This window comes from Poecilia mexicana, unplaced genomic scaffold (genome assembly GCF_051168715.1).
Source record: "Poecilia mexicana isolate PSO_F unplaced genomic scaffold, ASM5116871v1 scaffold_3, whole genome shotgun sequence".
Taxonomy (NCBI): Eukaryota; Metazoa; Chordata; class Actinopteri; order Cyprinodontiformes; family Poeciliidae; genus Poecilia; species Poecilia mexicana.
The window spans coordinates 6880858-6900197 of record NW_028263372.1 but is presented as its reverse complement, the minus strand read 5'-3'; the positions used below and the strand labels follow the sequence as shown (position 1 = coordinate 6900197).

Genomic DNA, 19340 nt, shown 5'->3' with positions numbered 1-19340 from the left:
GTAGAACACTAAAGTTGCTCCTCTAGCTCACTATCAGTCCCAGCAATAGCACATATTGGTTTTCAGCAACATAAATGAAGGTGGTGCTATGTTCAGTCAATGTTTAGTATCTGCATTTTTTTAACAGTGGGCTTAAAAATATGGGACATTAATCAATATCAAATTTATTTGTACAGCACATTTCAGCAACAGGGCAGTTCAAAGTGCCTTACGTCATGAAAGACAAAAATAAAGTCATAAAAACACCATACAGTCAAAAATTGAGAAACCAGCGACAAACATTCTGATGAATGTCTGTCATCAAACATCCATGTTTTGATTTTCATCATCAGAATCATCAAGTTGCATCAAATAAATTGGTCAATGTTTCATTTATTATGGTTCAAAAGTAACTAAATAGCTGGTTTTCTAGTTTAGACTTAAAGGCACTTAGTGTTTTGGAGTTTTCTGGAAGTTTGTTCCAGATTTGTGGTACATAGAAGCTGAATGCTGCTTCTCCATGTTTGGCTTTGGATCTGGGGATGCAGAGCAGAACCACAACCAGAAGACCTTAGTGGTTTCTTTGGACATACCTCCTGTAATTTCTATGTTTGGATTGCATAGTCCATTTTCTAATCCAGGTATTTTACAAATGTTCGATTCTTCACCGAGTAAAAGCTTGGGAAGGAAGATCATCCACCACAGGCCCCAGCACTTTATCCTGTAAAATAGACAGTTATATAGAAATAGCCTCTGTATGTTTTTTTTGATTAGTCATCAGGGGAAGCATGTTAAACCGCCTTACTTGCCAACAGAATAACATGATACATGAAAAAAAAAAACCTGAAGAATGTATGCAGAGCTTTACAGATATTTTATAACAGGATTACACTAAGATAAAATCTGCCATATGTTTATAAGAACAAAATTGTCCAACAAAGGTTTACCCTTGTATATCATTTATAGTCCTTGGTTAGATAATACTATTTAAAATAGACACTACAGTGTTTTCATTGATATTAGTTTCTGACTAATAACATACACAAATATCGCACCATTTAATATTAATATTGTATATGTAATTTCCGTTAACACTGTGTGAATGAATCCTCAGCAACCCTACTATTTATGTATGCTGCAAATAAGATGAACTAGTTTTACAAACCAACCAAGAACAAGCAGGAAAACTAACACGTATCGTGCTTGAAAGAGAAACCCATGTATATGCATACACTGGCGATGGTGAAAGTTTGGACACAGTGCTGTCACATGAAGTGTTGCGCCAAGGAGATGAAAAGAACAAGGGTTGGAGCAGAGGTTGCGCTAGACTTTTTAGGCCATAATTTTAACTGTCGGTGTCAAAAAAATGTTTTTCATCTATTTTTACCTGTCAATTCTTTAAATAATAATGTTGGACATCCAATGATGAAGTACTGAAACTGAATATAAGGGCTATTATCACTAGTCATTCAACCATACACTGTGTTGACTCTGGTCTGCTTCCATTTATTTATTTATTTTTTTAAGATCAACGTATTATTTACAGTGCCCTCAATTAGTCAGCTAACTTAATCAGGCAGTTACTAATGTCACAATTTTCACTTTCAAGCAGCCAGCATGCTGAAATGAGTGAAGCACATGCATTGCGTAGTGTGAGATTAGATTCTATTAAGTCATTGTTGCAATACTTGATTCACTTTTGTATTATTTTGCAGTTGTGCATACATGTCCTGCTAAGTGGATTTTAGAAGGACCCAATTCTATGACAGAAAGAGGAAACAGAATAATAGGAAAACTAGAACAGCTTGAAGAACAGGATGTGAAGGACAAGCAGAGTAAAAGGCAGAAAAAGTACAAACCTACTAAGCAAATTAACTACAAAACATAAGGAAAAGAACAATTCCGATCTAAAAAACTAAATTTAGAAAGAACAGAACACAAGAATAGATAAAGAAACTAACACAAATGAATAGAAATGAATATGAGACATTGATTAGAATATGTCAAAAAATGTAAATAAATACAACTAAGCAAGAGGTTGGTGAAACTAAACTCAAACAGTATATGTGAGTTGTGGTGCTCATGTGGAAGATTTTTTTTATTAGGTGCAAAAAGTCTGGTAGTAAGTTTCACATAGGTCACCATAGAATTAATGCTGCATCTGCTACAGAGTTAAATGCATAGCAAGCTGATGTGGAAGCAATATTTTTGCTTCCTTTGTAATGAAGTGCCAATATACAGTAGTGTGGTGCAGGATTAATGCTTTACAGATCTAACCAAGAAATAAAAATGGACTGAACAACGCAGAAGTGAAAAAGAGAAGAGAGAAATAAATAGCAAAATATACATTTTGACTAGTTGAATCATGCTTTTAAATCTGGTTTTAACAATGTTGCCAAGGAAATGAAGGCATTTTGACAAAAGTCAAGAGTAAGACGGGGTATGAGGGCCACACTAAGAAAAAAAAAATAAATATAAGAATTTTGTCACATTAATACAATAATAAAGCTATTAAATTCTACGAATAAAGCAGTTTGACTGAAAGTCCAAATAACACAAGAAAAAACTCATGATGAGAAAAAAGTTGTGATAATGTGAGAATAAACATAACTTTATGAGAATAAATTTGTAATAATAGGACTAAAAAGTCCTAATATTAGAAAAAACTCATAACATGACGAGAATAAAGTCGTATATCAGTAGAATGAAGCAGTAATTTTATGATAACTCCTACACAAGAAATAATACATTAAAATGAGAATTTTTGAGCATCTTGATAAGTTATACTTCGGTATCAGTTTTACAAATATTTGATCTTTTAACATATCAGCATCAAATTATTATCAGTAGCAGGACTTTGTGAAAATAACTATTTTAAAGGAAAAATCACAAACCTGATGATTTTATAACTCCATCAAAGCTTTGCTCTCATTGAAACAACTTTTTTCTAGTAATTTTCCAACTTTCTTCTGGTAACATTGTGTCTTTGTTCTGCTTGTATTGTTAATGTATTGTCATAATTTCAAAACAGATATCTTAGTCAGGCCCTAAGATAGTCTGTAGTATGTCGTACAGGATCATGTGTGAAGAGTGTTGCTTGTTTTTGTCACTTTGTTTTGCAAACCTTCATCTGATCGAACTGACACAAAGGCTGGTATATTTATATGATGCCCTGCACTTGGCTGGAAATACATAACCAATAATCTTGTCTCTGCTTTGTTAAGTAAGCAATAGTTTTACTCAAATCTTTTATTGACATCAAACAGATGAAATATTGTTGTATATATAAAGTATCATAACCTACCTTTGCATGTTGCCAAGTTCTTGTAGCGAGTTTGTCTGGGAAAAGAACAGATGATGTGACAGAAACCTCCAGGTGCCTACTGAGCTTCGAAAGCTGAAGCTGAGAGAACGGTTGTGTGACAGCAGGAGGAAAAAAATAATGAGGAAAGTCTGAGTTTGAAAGGTTTATTTACATAGTGTATGAGGAAAAAAAGAGGAAGTGCTCAGATAACCATTTGCCTTTGATTTTCATGGAGTCGTGAAACCTTAGCTGCCCATCTTCAAATAAATGAAACTGTAGAGACAACTCAAACTTTGTTCACAATGTCAAAAAGCAATACACGAACAGGCATGCTTAGTCTGGTTTGAAAGAGTGATAGTGTTAGAATGACATTTAGGGCAGCTGAACCAGACAATTATCACTTGGAAGTTGTCATATTATGTCATATTATATTACCGAATTAACAGGATTTTATGTACTGATATAAAAAATCTTCAGACTGTGATTGATTTTCCCGTTAGCTAAATTTAAAATTATGAAAAGCCACTTGATCTGTTTTATAAATTAAACTGGTCTGATTGGAGCAGATTTCTTTAGCCAGTTTTTTGAATGATGTGTTTGTGCACCCAGCTGTATATTACAGCCTAGAGAGAGCCTTGCAGTGTCAGTGTGTTTCATGCTTTATTAATCAGCTGATTGACTAGCAGAACATACAGGTGGACTTTCTGCCTAAGGGTCAACACACCTTCAGCACTAAAGGTCAGAGCAGAAACTTTATCAAGAAGAAAAGTGAACAAAGGACATTTTGAGCTTTACATCACGTTATAATGTTACTCCCTCATCAAGAACAGATGTGCAGTGTTGCTTTGATTCTTTCATGCATGTTTTAGAAATCTGTTAATCTCCCATTGCAACCATTCAGCTGTGCAAAACATCTGGGTGGATCTAGCCCCCTATTCAGCTCCTTCAGACTAGCCAGCAGAAATTAGCAAACACCTGGTGGGACTGCACATCAGCTGAGCTCATCATAGGAGCTACTTGCCAGTGAAACGCTGGTAAAAACTTTAAGTGGTTAATAGAGGAGCCATGTTGTGATGACTTCATGAAGGCAGAGTTTCAGAAAGACAGACGTTTCTTAAAGAGACAGAGGCCCAATTTTAAGGTGCTAAATTACAAAGTCAAATTTTTATTGAAGTCATATTTGATATAAACAGCATTTTATAACAACTGAGTTTAACATAGTTACTTGGTTGTTCCAGAAAACGATTCTATGTGACAGGAAAATACATAATACTGACAGGGTGATAGATTTTGCATTTTCAAATTTCAAAAACTCAACAGATGTGCTGCCACTTCTTATTAGCAGAGATCTTTCTACAGGCCTGTTAACAGCATGATTTGTAATCGTATGCCCCAAAAAATAAGCTTATGTTTAAGTTGGGCATTTACACTTTATTAGTTGGCTCGTGTCATGATGAGTCAAATAACTTTCCCTGACAACAACAGCAGATTCATTTTGACCTCTGGGATGAGATTGTACTGCTTATAAAATGTTTATGATTTCTCACCCAAAGATGGAATGTGGTGGCGATGAATGATTCATGCAGAGCATATAATTTAGATGATCACTGGAAGTAAAAGTTTGTGTGTGGCATTCTAACTTAAAATAAGCCTAAAGTACAGGAAGAGTCTGAAGAAAAGTCGTGTTGTGAGAAGAGGTTATAAAAAATGACGATGTACACATGGACGTGTTGAGATCCCAGAATTAAAGACATAACAAATTTCTAATATGTTCTTTACCATCAAGTCTCATTTAACCCGGTTAACGTCTGTTTCAGTTCTAGTCAGGTTTTGAGTGTTTTAGGTGATTATTTTTGCTATCATACAAATCTATCTATATTGTGGCACTTTATATTTAATTTTTTTTGGAATCTTTGAACCTCTGGAAAAGGTAATGACGTGAAAAGATACACTAATATCCATGCATGAAGGTTATTGGAAAAAAAAAACAATAAATATAATGCACATCATAATGTTATGTGAAGTGTAACTCTGAGAGAAAGTTGACCAGAGCTGCACCGTTTCTCGCTAAAATGACGGGATATAAAAGACTCCCAAAGGATGGAAAAACCACGAGTATTTAAACCAAAAGCTTGGAGAATTCTTTCAAAGTAAGCTTAAAAAACTACAGCATTACTGAATTTTACATTGAATAAAATAAGATAGGGCTATCAATAGCGCCTGTTTTCTTAAATATATATATAGATATTTATAACAACAACAACAACAAAAAAAACTAAAAGACGTAACATGGCAGGGATGTGTAAATCCTCCCAGCACTTTAAATTTAGATATTAGAGCTTTTTGTTTCAGAACTCGACTTCCCAGTTTCCAGTTCAGCTTCTTTGGACTTTTTCCAAGATAACACAAAGTAAATGGAGACGGAGAAACCTGTGAAATAAAACAAGGACATTGTATAGAAAGCAATAACAGGAATTTATAAATGACACAAAGAGACTAATAATACAGTATGCAGTTTTAAATAATGCTTTAATCTCTTCAAACCTTGCAAGGAGTTCAGTATGCAGAAGCTGTAGAGGCCGGGAGTGTTGAGGTGACCGAACGAAAAGAAGATCAGGCCCCAAGTCAGTCCCAGCAGGACCATCAGTGTCAGCAGGGTGCAAATTTCCTGCTTGGCTTTATGATGCCGCCTCTGTCCGTGCTCATTCCCAAGACAAGAACAAACACACACTGCAGGTTATATTCAATAAATATGCTGACATACAACTGTGGTGAGAGTTCAACTCAATCAAAAAGTCACAAGAAATTTACTAAAACAAACAGGTCAGACTGAAACCCATTTATGATTACCGTATTTTCTGATCTATAAGTTCCATCAGTCAAAAAATGAAGAAAAGAAAACACACATAGCTCGAACTGGACTGTAAATTGAACTTATTTAGAAATTGTCCAAAGGGATGGATAACTTTGTCCATGTCATCTCCCTTCAGTGCTCCGTCTGGGGTTTCTCCCATTGATTTTTCTGGTTGAATTTCATCCTGGCCAATTAGCAAACAGAACAAGTTGTGAACAATGACGTAAATTTTCTAGGCTGTTTTAGAATTGCTGTCTGCCTGTAGTTTCAGCAATGGCAGCAGAGGAAGTGAAGGAAGCCAGTCAGTCCATGTTGGTCACACTCCAAATATTGAGCGATTTCAGTCGGAACAAGAGGAATGTTCAAGACATTTTATTAGGCAGAGAAATCATTCAGCTCTGCACTTCATTCTTTTCAGTGGGGGATGGTTGTTAACAGTGTACGTATTTTCCAGTAAGCTTCATAGTGTGGCTTCCTTCATGGTTGAGCTGGTGCATTGCATACTTCACGTCCAACCGTTAGTGACTGGGTAAAATCAGATTCAATCAATTCAAACTTAAACAGAGTCCACGCTTCCAGAAAGCAATAGTTTTCAACAGCTGAGGGTCCAGATACTCTGTACGAATCAAAGTATAGAACGAGGGGCTGGTGTTTACCAAGCTAGTTATGTTCAGTTACCTGCTTGGAATCCTGCTGGCAGTTTCTGACACTCTGATGTCTGAGCTCTGATAGAGAGGCGGTTGAGTTGTAGTAAGCGGTAACACCAAAAAGGCCCAAACTGCAAAGTTATTCATATTCATCTCCATGACAACTATGGAAATGTAACTGGACCATTGCTGAGCCTCTCCAGGTGAGCAGCAGAACCCATCTGTGAACTCGTTTTTCCAACTTTAGCCCAAAGTTATCTTCTTTGACGCTACAGTCGGTATGCTAACTCCTTAGTACATGTAAGTCGGTAAGATTTAACACATCAGACAAAAGAATGTGGCCTGAACAGGAAAAAAAATGTTGCAGAATCAGCAATGCTATGAAAAAAAACATGACTTATAGTTCAGGAAATACAGTAATTACTTTAAGTCACATCACTAATATTCATGTTCGATACAACAGATTTCAGTGCGATCTAAATGGAAACAACATCAACCAACTATATTAGGGTAATTAATAACATTAAAAGGAAAGATAAACTGGTTTGTGTTTTAGAAAAAAACAACACACAAAAAAAAACTGATGACACAAAAAGTTGGACATACAGTATTAAGGACTTTGTGTGAGAACACAGAAGTTACAAATGCAAATCAAGACCTGTGGTACCAGGAACTCATTCTAAAACTGGCACAGGAGGCTTTGAATAAAAAAGTAGAACAGGAAAAAAGGAAGAGAGAGGGAAAAACCTTCCGGTTATAGGAAAGCTCTCGATAACATCACTGGGTTAGGGGTATCTCAGACATCATCATGGATCCCCCATGATGGCTACAATTTTACTGGACAGCAAAGATGAGCCACCCTGAACACAAACTGTAACCAGAACTCAGTGGAACTTGAATTGCTTGGTAGGATCATGGTTAGGTTGTAACTTTTAAGATGTGGAGGACATGGCTCAGTGAATTATCAGTGAATTTGGTTTAACAATGACATCAAATCTCCCTAAACGAACTTCTGTTAGATCAGACAATATGACATTATTTATAGTACATTTATAAATTAAACAAAGGAATGCAAACAACAATCAACAATCCCACAGTAAAATGTTATAGTAATGCTAAGCTAAGTAATAAAATGATAAAAATTAGATAAATAGGATAAAATGGTCATAAAATGTAAAACTAGGGAAACCTCATCATAATCATATATGTATTTTAAAAAATGAATGTGATAAACGTATAACGCTAATGCATAAATTTTGTGAAAGAAAGAGCTAAAGGTCAAGCTAAAGCTAGCTAAACAAGGAATGTTAAATTTAGCTGGTGGATGATGACATTGTGCTATGAGGTCTTCAACTTTCTGTGACAGACTGACGACCTGTCCAGGGTGACCCCGCCTCTCGCCCAGAACGTTAGCTGGAGATAGACACCAGCACCCCTTCCGACCCCACTGAGGGACAAGGGTGTACAGAAAATGGATGGGTGAATGGTCTTCAACTTTCTAGAGTCAACAAAGTTTATGTGGCCTTGAGAATAGAGCACATAGAGCTCTGTGGACTGAAGTTTTATGAGTGAGAAGATGCATACAAGCTTTATGTCACCAAGTGGAATATGTAAAGCATTTATTTTATTGTTGCAAAACACAGCTACTGGAGCGCAGCTTAGTGGAGACATGCTCTACGGAATGATGAATCCTACAACCCTGTCTGGAAATACAGTGTTTGAGTTTGGGTGTGACAGTTGCCCGGAGAACGGCACATGACTGTCTTCACTGTGTAAAGTTCAGCAGAGCAGGGATTGGTTCCAGGCTGTTCCTCAGGAGCTTAAAGGGAGTGAAAGAATGCTTCAGCATCCATCCATCCATCCATCCATCCATCCATCCATCCATCCATCCATCCATCCATCCATCCATCCATCCATCCATCCATCCATCCATCCATCCATCCATCCATCCATCCATCCATCCATCCATCCATCCATCCATCCATCCATCCATCGCAGACTTCAGCAAAATATTTTCATAATCCCAATTTTGTATAACCATTTTGGTTGGTGACCTCTTCCTTTTCCAACAACCTCCTTTACACTCTCTTCAAACATGTGAAAAGCCTCTGTAAGTGTTAAAGCTGTTATAAAAAAACATCTTATTTAAACCGTATGGAGTAGGGATCGAAAGTCACTTAAGTTTATATGCCTCTAAAGGCAGACAAAATAATACTTGAGACATTAGTTTTGATAAATGAATAGCAAAGTAGTGATTAAACATAGGATGTTGTTCTTTCTAAATGTTTATGTTTTACAAAATATTTGTACAATTCAGTGATGATTAATTTAAAAGTGCAATAAGTACAAAGAAATTCTGAAACTATTACCTCTTTGTTTAAGTCGCCACCCATGTACCATTTGATTGTCAGTCCAAACATGATCACATTAAAGAGGAACACTACACTGAACAGTCCCAGTGTGGTCACCATCTTTGCTGTGTCATCTGTTATGTAGCATCTAGACAGAAAGGAAAAAATTCATCATCATATAATGGAAAAACAGGGGAAAGGAATCTATAATGCTCAACAGGGTGATTAACAAAATGCAAGAAATTCAATATAGTTACCATTTTGTGGGTGTCTTATTATTTGAGATCATATGGAAGGATTCAAATGCATACACATCCAAAGGTAATTTCAACACCAGTCATTTCTTGCTGTATCTACTTCTGACACATTTTTTTTACCAAACTAGATGTAAGATGGCTGTACATTTCATTAACAGTTCCTGCTAATTCCCCTTTGAGATGTATCATCAAATTGGCAGCTATAGAACACATAACTCGCCAATGAATTTGAGTGAATACATTGAGGCTGCATTTCAATTGGACTATTTTTTTTTATAAATTCCAAAATCTGTCCCTGTTTTCCACATTGCATAAATCATCCCCATTCTAATTCACCAGTCCCTTTCCCCACAAGGATTAAAGAAATGTGCTCCAGTCCTTCAGGACTGGTATCCTGCTTGCTTTAGATGCTTCTCTAAACACAGCACACACAGCTGACCCAAATGATCCAACTGCATCTGCAGAACCATGTCAGGGTTCTGCAAATAAACTGTCATTTGATTCAGTTGCGTTAAACCAGAGAAAGAACCAAAGCCCCTTCTTCACAGATTCGTCTCCACTTGCGCCTACTGCACAGTCCTTCCCCATTTTTTGGAACCACGTCAGGGGAGGTACAAGCCAGACTTTGCAGGTATTGTGCGGTGATTTGATGGCAGCGGATTGGCCCATGGAATCTGTGACAAGACCATGGTATTTGTCGAGATGGCAAGATGTAAACCAACAATTCCATGGTCAGACCTTGAGGTCTAAACTTCTTTAAGAATTGTGGTGGAAGAGTGCATACAGAATCAACTGGATAAGGCAACCCACAACAAAAAAAACATACAGAGAGATTTAAGAGAAGCTGTTCTCATAAGGGTACATGCAAAAAAGGACATCACTGGAGACAATAGCTCCTATGGTTTCAAGGACTGCCCATGTTCCTGCCATGTTCACGCCCAAATAGTGAGAGACAAATTTCCAATAGAGACACAAGCAACTTGGCAAGAACCAAATCAGACATTTATCAGGTAGAGTGAGATTTGATAGTGGAGAAGGAACTTAAAACATGGAGTTTATCAGCCTTGAGGACTGACTCTGGACACCACTGGATTGAGGGATTAAAAATGGATCTTTTCCTCACATTGCAGTTTCATTCGCGTTAGAGAAGCCCAGGGATGCACGACCGTAGGTGTCTTTACGTATGATCACTATTATTGTCACGATGACTGCCGGAAGACCTAAAACACAAAAACTGATTCTTTAAGTTAAGGCTTCCACCACTTGACCTACAGACTTAGCTGATGCCACTCACCCCATCCCACCACACTGAGTTTCAGCAGGTATCGCCTCACATAGATGTTGAAGACTTTGACCAAGACAAGGTAGAGGTGGAAGCCCTCCAAGCCCATCCAGGTGAAAGAGGCCAGCAGGGAGTAGTGAAGAAGAAGAGCCACATAGAGACAAAGCTCAGTGGAGGACGACGCTGCTGCCGCCTGACTGGGGAGGAAGTGAACGTTGAGGAGGATCAAAGAAGCTGCCAGGCTGATGTGGATCTTCTTGGAATCGTCTCCTCTGAGTTTTCTGTCATATACAGAAGACGAGGTCAGATGTAGATGACAACTTGTCAGGATTTGCATATGTCAAAAAAGGAAGTCACATAAAGTGGAGGGAAAAGAAGAATAGATGACAAAATTAAAAAATGGCAATGTAAAACCTATGTATTTTGAGAAGGTATCTAAAGACACAAGTCAGGAGAAAAAATGTTGGAGAAATAGATTGATTAAGGACAAAATGCATATGGAAATTATAGTTCTGTATGAATGTGTTTTATCATGGACGAACACCTGGTTGTGATGAAGAGACCAACAGTGATGACCAGAGCAAACGGAGAGATACCACAGCCGATGTAGGTGATGTAGAACAAGATCTCAGCATCTTTGGGGGAGAGGTCTGCAGACACCTGTGAAAAAAAAAAAACTCCCATTCTGTTGTTGATCTACACCTATCAATTTTTCAGCAAGATAATTAAAAATGTTAAATCTATGATTATCTTCGTAATGTGGATACCCAATTCAATTTAAATCAAGTAACCATGTAATGTTTGTAAAAAAAAAGAAGAAAAAATAAAGAAACTCATCCTCATAAGTGTTTAACTTAATAGTTCAGTCTTTACCAGTATGATTTATGTAGGAAATGACATTTACGAAAACAAGCAAGAGATTTCAAACCATCATTTGTAAAACTGAAGCTATGCCAAAATGGAAGGTGCTGATTGTCTGCATCCCCAAGAGATAAGTATAACGGTGGATATTAGATTTGTGGGTAGTGCTAAGATGGTTTCCACTGCACGTGTTAATCCATGTTAAGGTATAATTTGGTGTTTGGATTCTTTTTATCTATAATCATGGGTTTGAATACAAGTAGCTACATATCTGGATTATTGAGATATTTCATTAGCTTTGTATGCCTCTTAAATGCTGTCAGTGTAAAAAAAATCTGCATGAGTGCATGAATAACACGATTTACTTTTTGACAAAAAAAACAAACACTTGTTTTGTGAATTCTGAAGATGTTAAAATAAATGTTAACTTCATGTAATTTTAAATAATGTTTTTGCATAGGATATATAAAAAAATTGTCTTTACATTTTCAAAACTGTTAGCCAAGTTTGTCCTTCAGATTAGACCATGGGTTCCCAAATTCAGCCCTCAAAACCTAGGGTCTTAAACCTTTATGTATGGCCATAACAAGTTTGAATTTGACATCCTTAATATAGGGAATAAAGGCCACTGTTGAGGTAAAACCTGACTATATCAATTACGTTTTTAGGTCCTAATCTTCTTTGCTGTAGATAGTCACAATGGACGGATGAACAGTCTGGACAAGAGGAGCACACCATGGACAGGTCAACTTGTAATCTTGTGCTCAGTGGTTTTCTTTGTGTTGTACTTTATTTCATTTATGATATGATTTCTTTCTATTTCTTTTATTCTGTATATTTCTTCTAGCACCAATTTTGTCAGATGGTCTTTTAGAAATCCTATTTACTGCAAAAATATTATGTATTTTATTACTAGGTTCCCATCGTATAGACGGTGGATAAGGTTCTAAGACGTTACTGAAATTGTCAACTGGTAATAACTGACTTTTTTATGATTGAATGACTGGGTGTGAATATCTCTGTCATTTCATCATATTTGTATGTTTGTAGACTTCATTTTAAGTTGTCAATGTCATTTATTGCGACAGTAGGGGTTTGACATCTGAACATATTTTTGCTAAGACAACATAACAACATAAAAAGCCGATTCTTACCATGAGTACTGCAAAGTATGTGAGATGGTCACAGGAACAAGTGATGTATGGCTGATTATAGCCCCAGAATGTCTCACAGCCATCAGTGCTAAACTTTGTTAAATCTGACAGACAGAGATACTTGTTATTCTATTAAGTCTGTAGCATGTAGACAACATCAGTATATCATAATACAACATTCAATGACGTAGATAATGTCTGCAACAAAAAAGGAATTCTGATTTATGTTATTTCTCATGATGTTTCTTATGTTTAATACTCACTGTTTGTAGTATTTAAGAACACACATGTTGGTTTTTGGGGTTTCTGTGACACAAAAGTACTTATTTACAGTAAAAGTGGCAACGATTTATTTTTATGAAACAAACTATCAAATCTGTCCGATCTCTGAAGTAATTGCCAACATCAGCATCTACTGAACTTTGTTGATTTGTGGGATTAAGGAAAAAAAGTGTTACCATCAGGCTTGTTGTGAGATATATGCTGATGTTGACTCGATGTTGAAGGCCTGAAAAGTTCTTGCCAGCCACACTCAGGCCAACCAGCAGATCATCATACAGTGAATAATTTGCTTCTGAAGTTTGTCCAAAAGAGCCATTAGATGTAAGTAGATCAGCAGTCTGCAGGGTCAAGTCAAAGAGAACTGTGTTGTTATTTTAACAATGTAGCCAGAAATGACATTGGAAGACGTTAAATCCAGGAAAAATAATTGATAAAGACATCAATATTGTTATAAATTAATATTTTTTTTGTGGGACTAGTGACATAAAAGTCACACCTGCTGTCAATAATACAACTTAAGTGACCCACATAGAACATTAGTTTTATGTTAAAAAGTGTTTCCCCTTCATATTTTTTAAACAAGCATTATGTGCAAAAGTAAGAACCATGTTTAATATTTTTAAAAGAAAATCCTCCGTTTAAAAAATTTCAACACCTAAATAAATGTCATACAAAAAACCCAGCAAATGGTAAAAGCTTGAGCACACTTCCTAATGATCTGGAACTTTGTTCATTTTTATGTCTTCCATCTGTCACAGACATCTCCAATGAAGTAAATACTGTCAAGTGTTTTAAGTTTTAGCTTTCATGTCCGTCCCCTAATCCCACTCCCCGCAGCGCCTTTTTCATTGCTTTACCAACAACGAGCAAAGTTTTTTCCGAGTTTTAGCAGATGTGGCCAGCTGCAGCTAGCTAGCTTCTTCTCTGTTTCTGAGTAACCATCTTGTCTTTGCGCCTCCAGTCAACCGGGTGCTGACAAAACCGTCAGAAAGTATTTCTTCTGTTTCATACATCTCGGTGGCCTCAAACTTTGCGCTGAGCTTCAAGTTATGTGTTTATTTTGTGGGAAGATGTCTGTATTTCAGGAAGTTTGTTCGCCGTGGCTGATCGCTTTATTCTTTCTGTGTTGAGGAGGTAAGCTGGTAAGTAACCAGGTATCACAGGACTTGCAGCGGCCAAAGCACCACTGAAGCTACTATTCTGTTGAATTGTGGCAGTGACAGACTGCCACTGCATATAGAAATGCAGCCAGGATACATTGGAAATACCAAAGCTGGTTCTTAAAACCAACATTGGTCTTAAAAATTAATGCTGGTTGACACTACCACAATCAGTATTGTCAAAGCAGCCTGATTGTGGTTTAAACACAATCAGGCTGCTTGTGTTTAAAGTTTTGCAGGAAAGTTTTGCTTTCCTGCAAAACCTTTGGTTTTGAAAGCTCCAGTAAAGGAGCTTTCTTAACATCATTGTGACAGCTGACCCTACTGTCACACAGATCTGAATGTTTCCTTTGGAGCTGCTGCTGGAGGGTCACAGAAGAGCTCCAGCTAATTGACATCCATATATGGCTGGCAAAACCTCCTCAGAGGGCCGTTCCATTTGTTTGGGGACGTGGAAATTTGGTTTTCTTTAATTTAATTTGACCATTTCTTTAATGTTTCTTCTATTTGGTAGTTTCAGTCTAATGTTTGTTTAATTTAAAGATTTGGTATTGTATTTGTTTAAGTTTTTGCATGTTTAAATTACCCCTTGTGTGTCAGCAGTGGTCTGATCAGCCACTATTTAAGTTCCCTTCATGTCTTGTTTGTTAGGTCAGTTTTGAGCTTGAGTTCTTTGTGTTACCACCTGAATTGTAGTTTGTTATGTTGACCTCGGTTTTGGGCCCAATTCTTCATTGTTTGATTATTTTTGAACTTTTTTGTAATAAATTAAAATAATTTTTTGAATTCCATTTAGCGTGTGAGAACCCTCACAATCATGTTAAGAAAATCTGCTTAACATGATGTCATAAATATGTCAATATTGAACAGAATGGAAAGTGTAGTCACTTACTTTTTTTGGCATTTTAATCATGGAGAAAACAACTCTATCATTCTTCTGAAGGTTGAACTCTCTCGGTATGCAAATCTTCATTTTAATGTTCGACACAGAGGCATTTACCTTGGCCTATATTGACGACAAAAAATAAAAGGAGAAACATTGCATTGGAATTGCATATGATAGCATAATGCAGTCACATTTGTCGACAAGGACAGTTGTTTTGAAAAAAAAAAACATGTTTTGGAACATTGTTTAGTTTTTGTTTTAGTTTCTTTACTTTTTATTATGTTACAAGAACCTAAGTTGTCCCAGATTCTCCAAGGAGACAACTACAAAAGACCGAAACAATGCCTGACCAAACATTGAAGGAGTCTCCTGTTGTAATCTATGTTTTAAATATTAATAAAAAATCTCACTATTGTTGAATGTTTTTAATTCTTCTTTGTTACCATACAAACATACATTTATGTTTTCCTTTTTTTTACACTACATTGTTATTTATTTATTTTTTTTTACCTCTGTGTTATTTGCTTGAATTTCAAGACTTTTGAAGTCATCTGTGGATTTATAAAGAAGGACGTTGACACGGTCACTTGATAGGTATGTAGTTTCATTTACGTCAGTTTCTTCTAGGATTTGTTCTAGACTCCCAATATGTCTTGTGGGAAAATGCAAGAAAATAAACGAGTTCAGTTTAGTTTGCAAATAATCCACACAATAATACAAAATTTCTTATTTTCTGATAAGAATTCAAATATATACCCAACAATGTCTCGGGCATCATGGCCTCCGTCATTCAAGTATGAGGAAAAGTCTTCTACAACATTTTTGACAGACGCTGTTGCTGCAAGATAAATTATACAGTCTTAAAATGTATTTTGTTATTAGACACTCAGTTACGTTATGTCTCTTCAGACATATCTGACGTGGTTTGAAGTGCTAATTTCATTGGTGTCAGTGGTGACAAACTTGTTCCCAAAGATGTCGGAGGTGTAGTAATATCTGTAGATATAAAACAATTGAATGTCTAATAATAAAGTATTAGAAACTCAGTTACATTATGTCTCTTTAGACATACCTGACGTGATTTGAAGTGCTACTTCTGTGTTATTCAGAGATGTCGCGGATGTTGTTCCCAAAGATGTCGGAGGTGTAGTAATATCTGTAGATATAAAACAACTGAGTGTCTAATAATAAAGTATTAGAAACTCGGTTACATTATCTCTCTTTAGACATACCTGAAGTGGTTTGAAGTGATACTTCTGTGTTATTCAGACATGTCGCGGATGTTGTTCCCAAAGATGTCGGAGGTGTAGTAATATCTGTAGATATAAAACAATTGAATGTCTAATAATAAAGTATTAGAAACTCAGTTACATTATGTCTCTTTAGACATACCTGACGTGGTTTGAAGTGCTACTTCTTTACTTCTTTACCATTCGGTAAATTATGACACTTTTAATACAAAGTTGACATTATTCAAAATGTCTTTGATATGACAACTTGACATTAACCAAGAAATCATTACTGTTATAAATTTGTTATAAAAGTATTATTGGTTGCACTTTTAAAATTAGGTAACTTTATGTTATTAAAGGTAAAGTTTAAACAGTAATAATTTCCTGTTTAATCTCAAGTTGTCATAACAAAGACATTTTGAATAATGTCAACTTTGTATTTAAAGTGTCATAATTTACCGAATGATGCTTTATGACAACAGTCATAAATATTCAAGAAGGCTTATTCATGTTCCTGACAGGTGTTATGTCATGTTTATGACAGTGTCATGTCAGTCTTATTCAACCCCATTCAAATAAAGTGTTACCAAGATGTTTTATCATACAAAACTACCATAATATATAACCCTATGTTGATTCAGAGTAAAATACTTTCCTCATACAAAAACATTATGTAAACATAAGAACTTTGACGCAAACAAGTAAAGATAATTTTGGTGATCTGAACTGACCTTAAACCGGAAATGGTAAATGGCCTTGATAAAGTATAGCATTTTATCAAGTCTAGAGGACCACAAAGCGTTTCACATTACATTCTGTCACCCACTCACACACATATTCACAAACTGATAGTGGCAAGTTATTTGACAGTGGCCACAGCTGCTGTCGGGTAGTCTGACAGAGGGATGGCTGCCATGCACTGGCCCCACTGGGTCTTTCAACTGCCACCAGCAGGGTCTTGCCCAAGGACACAATGACAGAGGTGGATGGGATCAAACTAGATATCCAGCTATTCCAGGACAAACTCCTATCACAGTCGTCCCCAAGTGTTGTGTTGTATGATTTAGTCAGTGTATGTAAATTCATCCAACTTTAAAAACATTTGAATGAATGTGCATACCAAAAAAAAAAAAAAAAAAAAAAAAAATATATATATATATATATATATATATATATATATATATAAAGATAGATAAATAGATTGAAACTTACTTTTTGTGCCATTTTGATGTAGACCATTATCACATGATCGAATCTCATTTTGGTTTATGGTGATGTTGGTTAATCTACAACATGGGGACGATGTTACATTTGCAACAGATCCCATACCTTGGAATGGAATAAACAATGTTGGCCACCAAAGGACAAAAATGCCAAAACACTTCATCCTGTAAAATGGACAATTATTTAGATACAAATCTCTGTGTATTTTAAAAATAGCCAATAAAATAGCTTAAAAGTTTAGAATTAAGACTGTACAGCTCTTTAGTTTTCCAGTCTGCCATACAATTGTTGGTCACAGCAATTCACATGCCAATTCACAGCTTCGTAACCCTTGATGCAGTCTTAGCACGACGCTGAGACTGCAGCGAAGCAATGGGGATGTCCTGTCAGCAGGGGTGTACTAACTTAGTTTCTGTTCCTCCACATTTTCTGTTTTTTTTATGCAGATAGCTGCCCCAATCTGACCAAGGGCGACCGCTATAAACTGGCCCTAGTGCTGCAGTAGGCGGGCCAGCAATATCTTCTAGACTTCTTACAAATTACGTTTTATTGTTCAAACTGACCAAAGCAGCCTTCGTTGGCTGACTTGATTAAGAAAGCTAGAAGGTCAGTCAACATGGTGTGAATTTTTGAATAAAAATTGCTCCCATTTGTTTTTCAGAAAACTCTGTGATATTTGATATGAAGTGTCAAGACTTCGTTCCTTTCAAGCCAGTCAAGACAACACCAGTTTACTTTAACTGTGTGCAGAATTGTTTATCTGTCTTCCTCTATTTATGCAATCAAAAAATATTAATACCCCTGACAGGTTCAGAATTGAAAATTTCTTATTGTAACACAAAGACTGATATTTTTTTTACATTAAAAGACTGGAATCTCAAAGAGTAATAAAACAATGTAAAAAGGAAAATTAACTGTGAATAAAAATTATGCACAATAATAACACTGCCGAGCAGCAGTCTGTTTTCAGGACTTCAGAATCGTAACTCAGAGAAAATAGTTAATGTGTGAACTGTCTTTTGATTTGTTTATCAAACTGAAATAAAACTATGCATTTTCTTAAAGAGTACCATCTTAGAAGATAAAACGTTTAGGCATAAAACCTGAAGTGCTGTTTGATATCCTTTAAAAAATATTTATCATAATTACACCAGACATGGTGTTAAGGTAACTGCAGTTGGCAAAGCCCTGATTCAGACACAAAAACACTGTACTACATACAATTTCTGTACACTTAATAAAAAAAAAGTAGTTTGAGTCTGATATTTGTATACTAGTATATATCTTTTTTTTTTAAATACAGGGTAAACATAAAGAGAAACATAACCTACCTCTGAACAGACAGGAGAGCAAGGTGTGTCTGAAATAGTTTGGAATCAACAACTGTGGAGGAAGTGGATCTAAAATCATGTAAATCACATTTCATGTGAAGAAGTCAAAGCATTTAGAGAAGCAAATGTCTGCCAGTAACTAGTCTGTCCTGTTTTATTGGTAACAACTCAGATAGTGTATTCGCCATGAATGTTTGCTACTAATTTCAATAAAGAGATGGGGAAGAATAATGTTTTCACAGGATGTATAGATAAAATGGATTTCATGGCACTGCGGTGAGAAAAATACTTCACTATTCCCGACAGTAGAGGGCAGTAGTACATAAGACACATCAGTTTGTCACCGTCCAGCAGAAACCTTGCATCTCCATCTTTAGTCATTGTGTTTAATTTGTAACTCTTCACAACTGTTTGAGGTTTTAATGATACAGCTTTAGTGAGCACTATCACACAGTACTTGTTGCTTTGACCAAACAGGATGAATTTGCATTTAGATGAAAATGTTTCTTTATATTTCCTGAAAAGTTTCCATTTGT

At 36.1% G+C, this 19340-nt stretch overlaps 1 protein-coding gene across 1 annotated transcript; it reads right to left on the bottom strand.

Annotated features, from left to right (window-relative positions):
- Positions 1-4417: 4417 nt before the first annotated feature.
- On the bottom strand, positions 4418-19098 carry LOC106904432 (adhesion G protein-coupled receptor G5-like). Its single transcript, XM_088004603.1, has 16 exons — positions 18805-19098; positions 17462-17637; positions 16246-16333; positions 16136-16173; positions 15774-15876; positions 15528-15669; positions 15024-15137; positions 13148-13309; positions 12953-12995; positions 12690-12793; positions 11219-11334; positions 10687-10955; positions 10516-10612; positions 9154-9283; positions 5828-5984; positions 4418-5713 (listed from the first exon to the last, which is right to left on the bottom strand). Exons 1-16 carry the CDS (start codon positions 18897-18899, stop codon positions 5610-5612), a joined length of 1938 nt encoding a protein of 645 aa, XP_087860729.1. The 5' UTR covers positions 18900-19098; the 3' UTR covers positions 4418-5609.
- Positions 19099-19340: the final 242 nt, after the last annotated feature.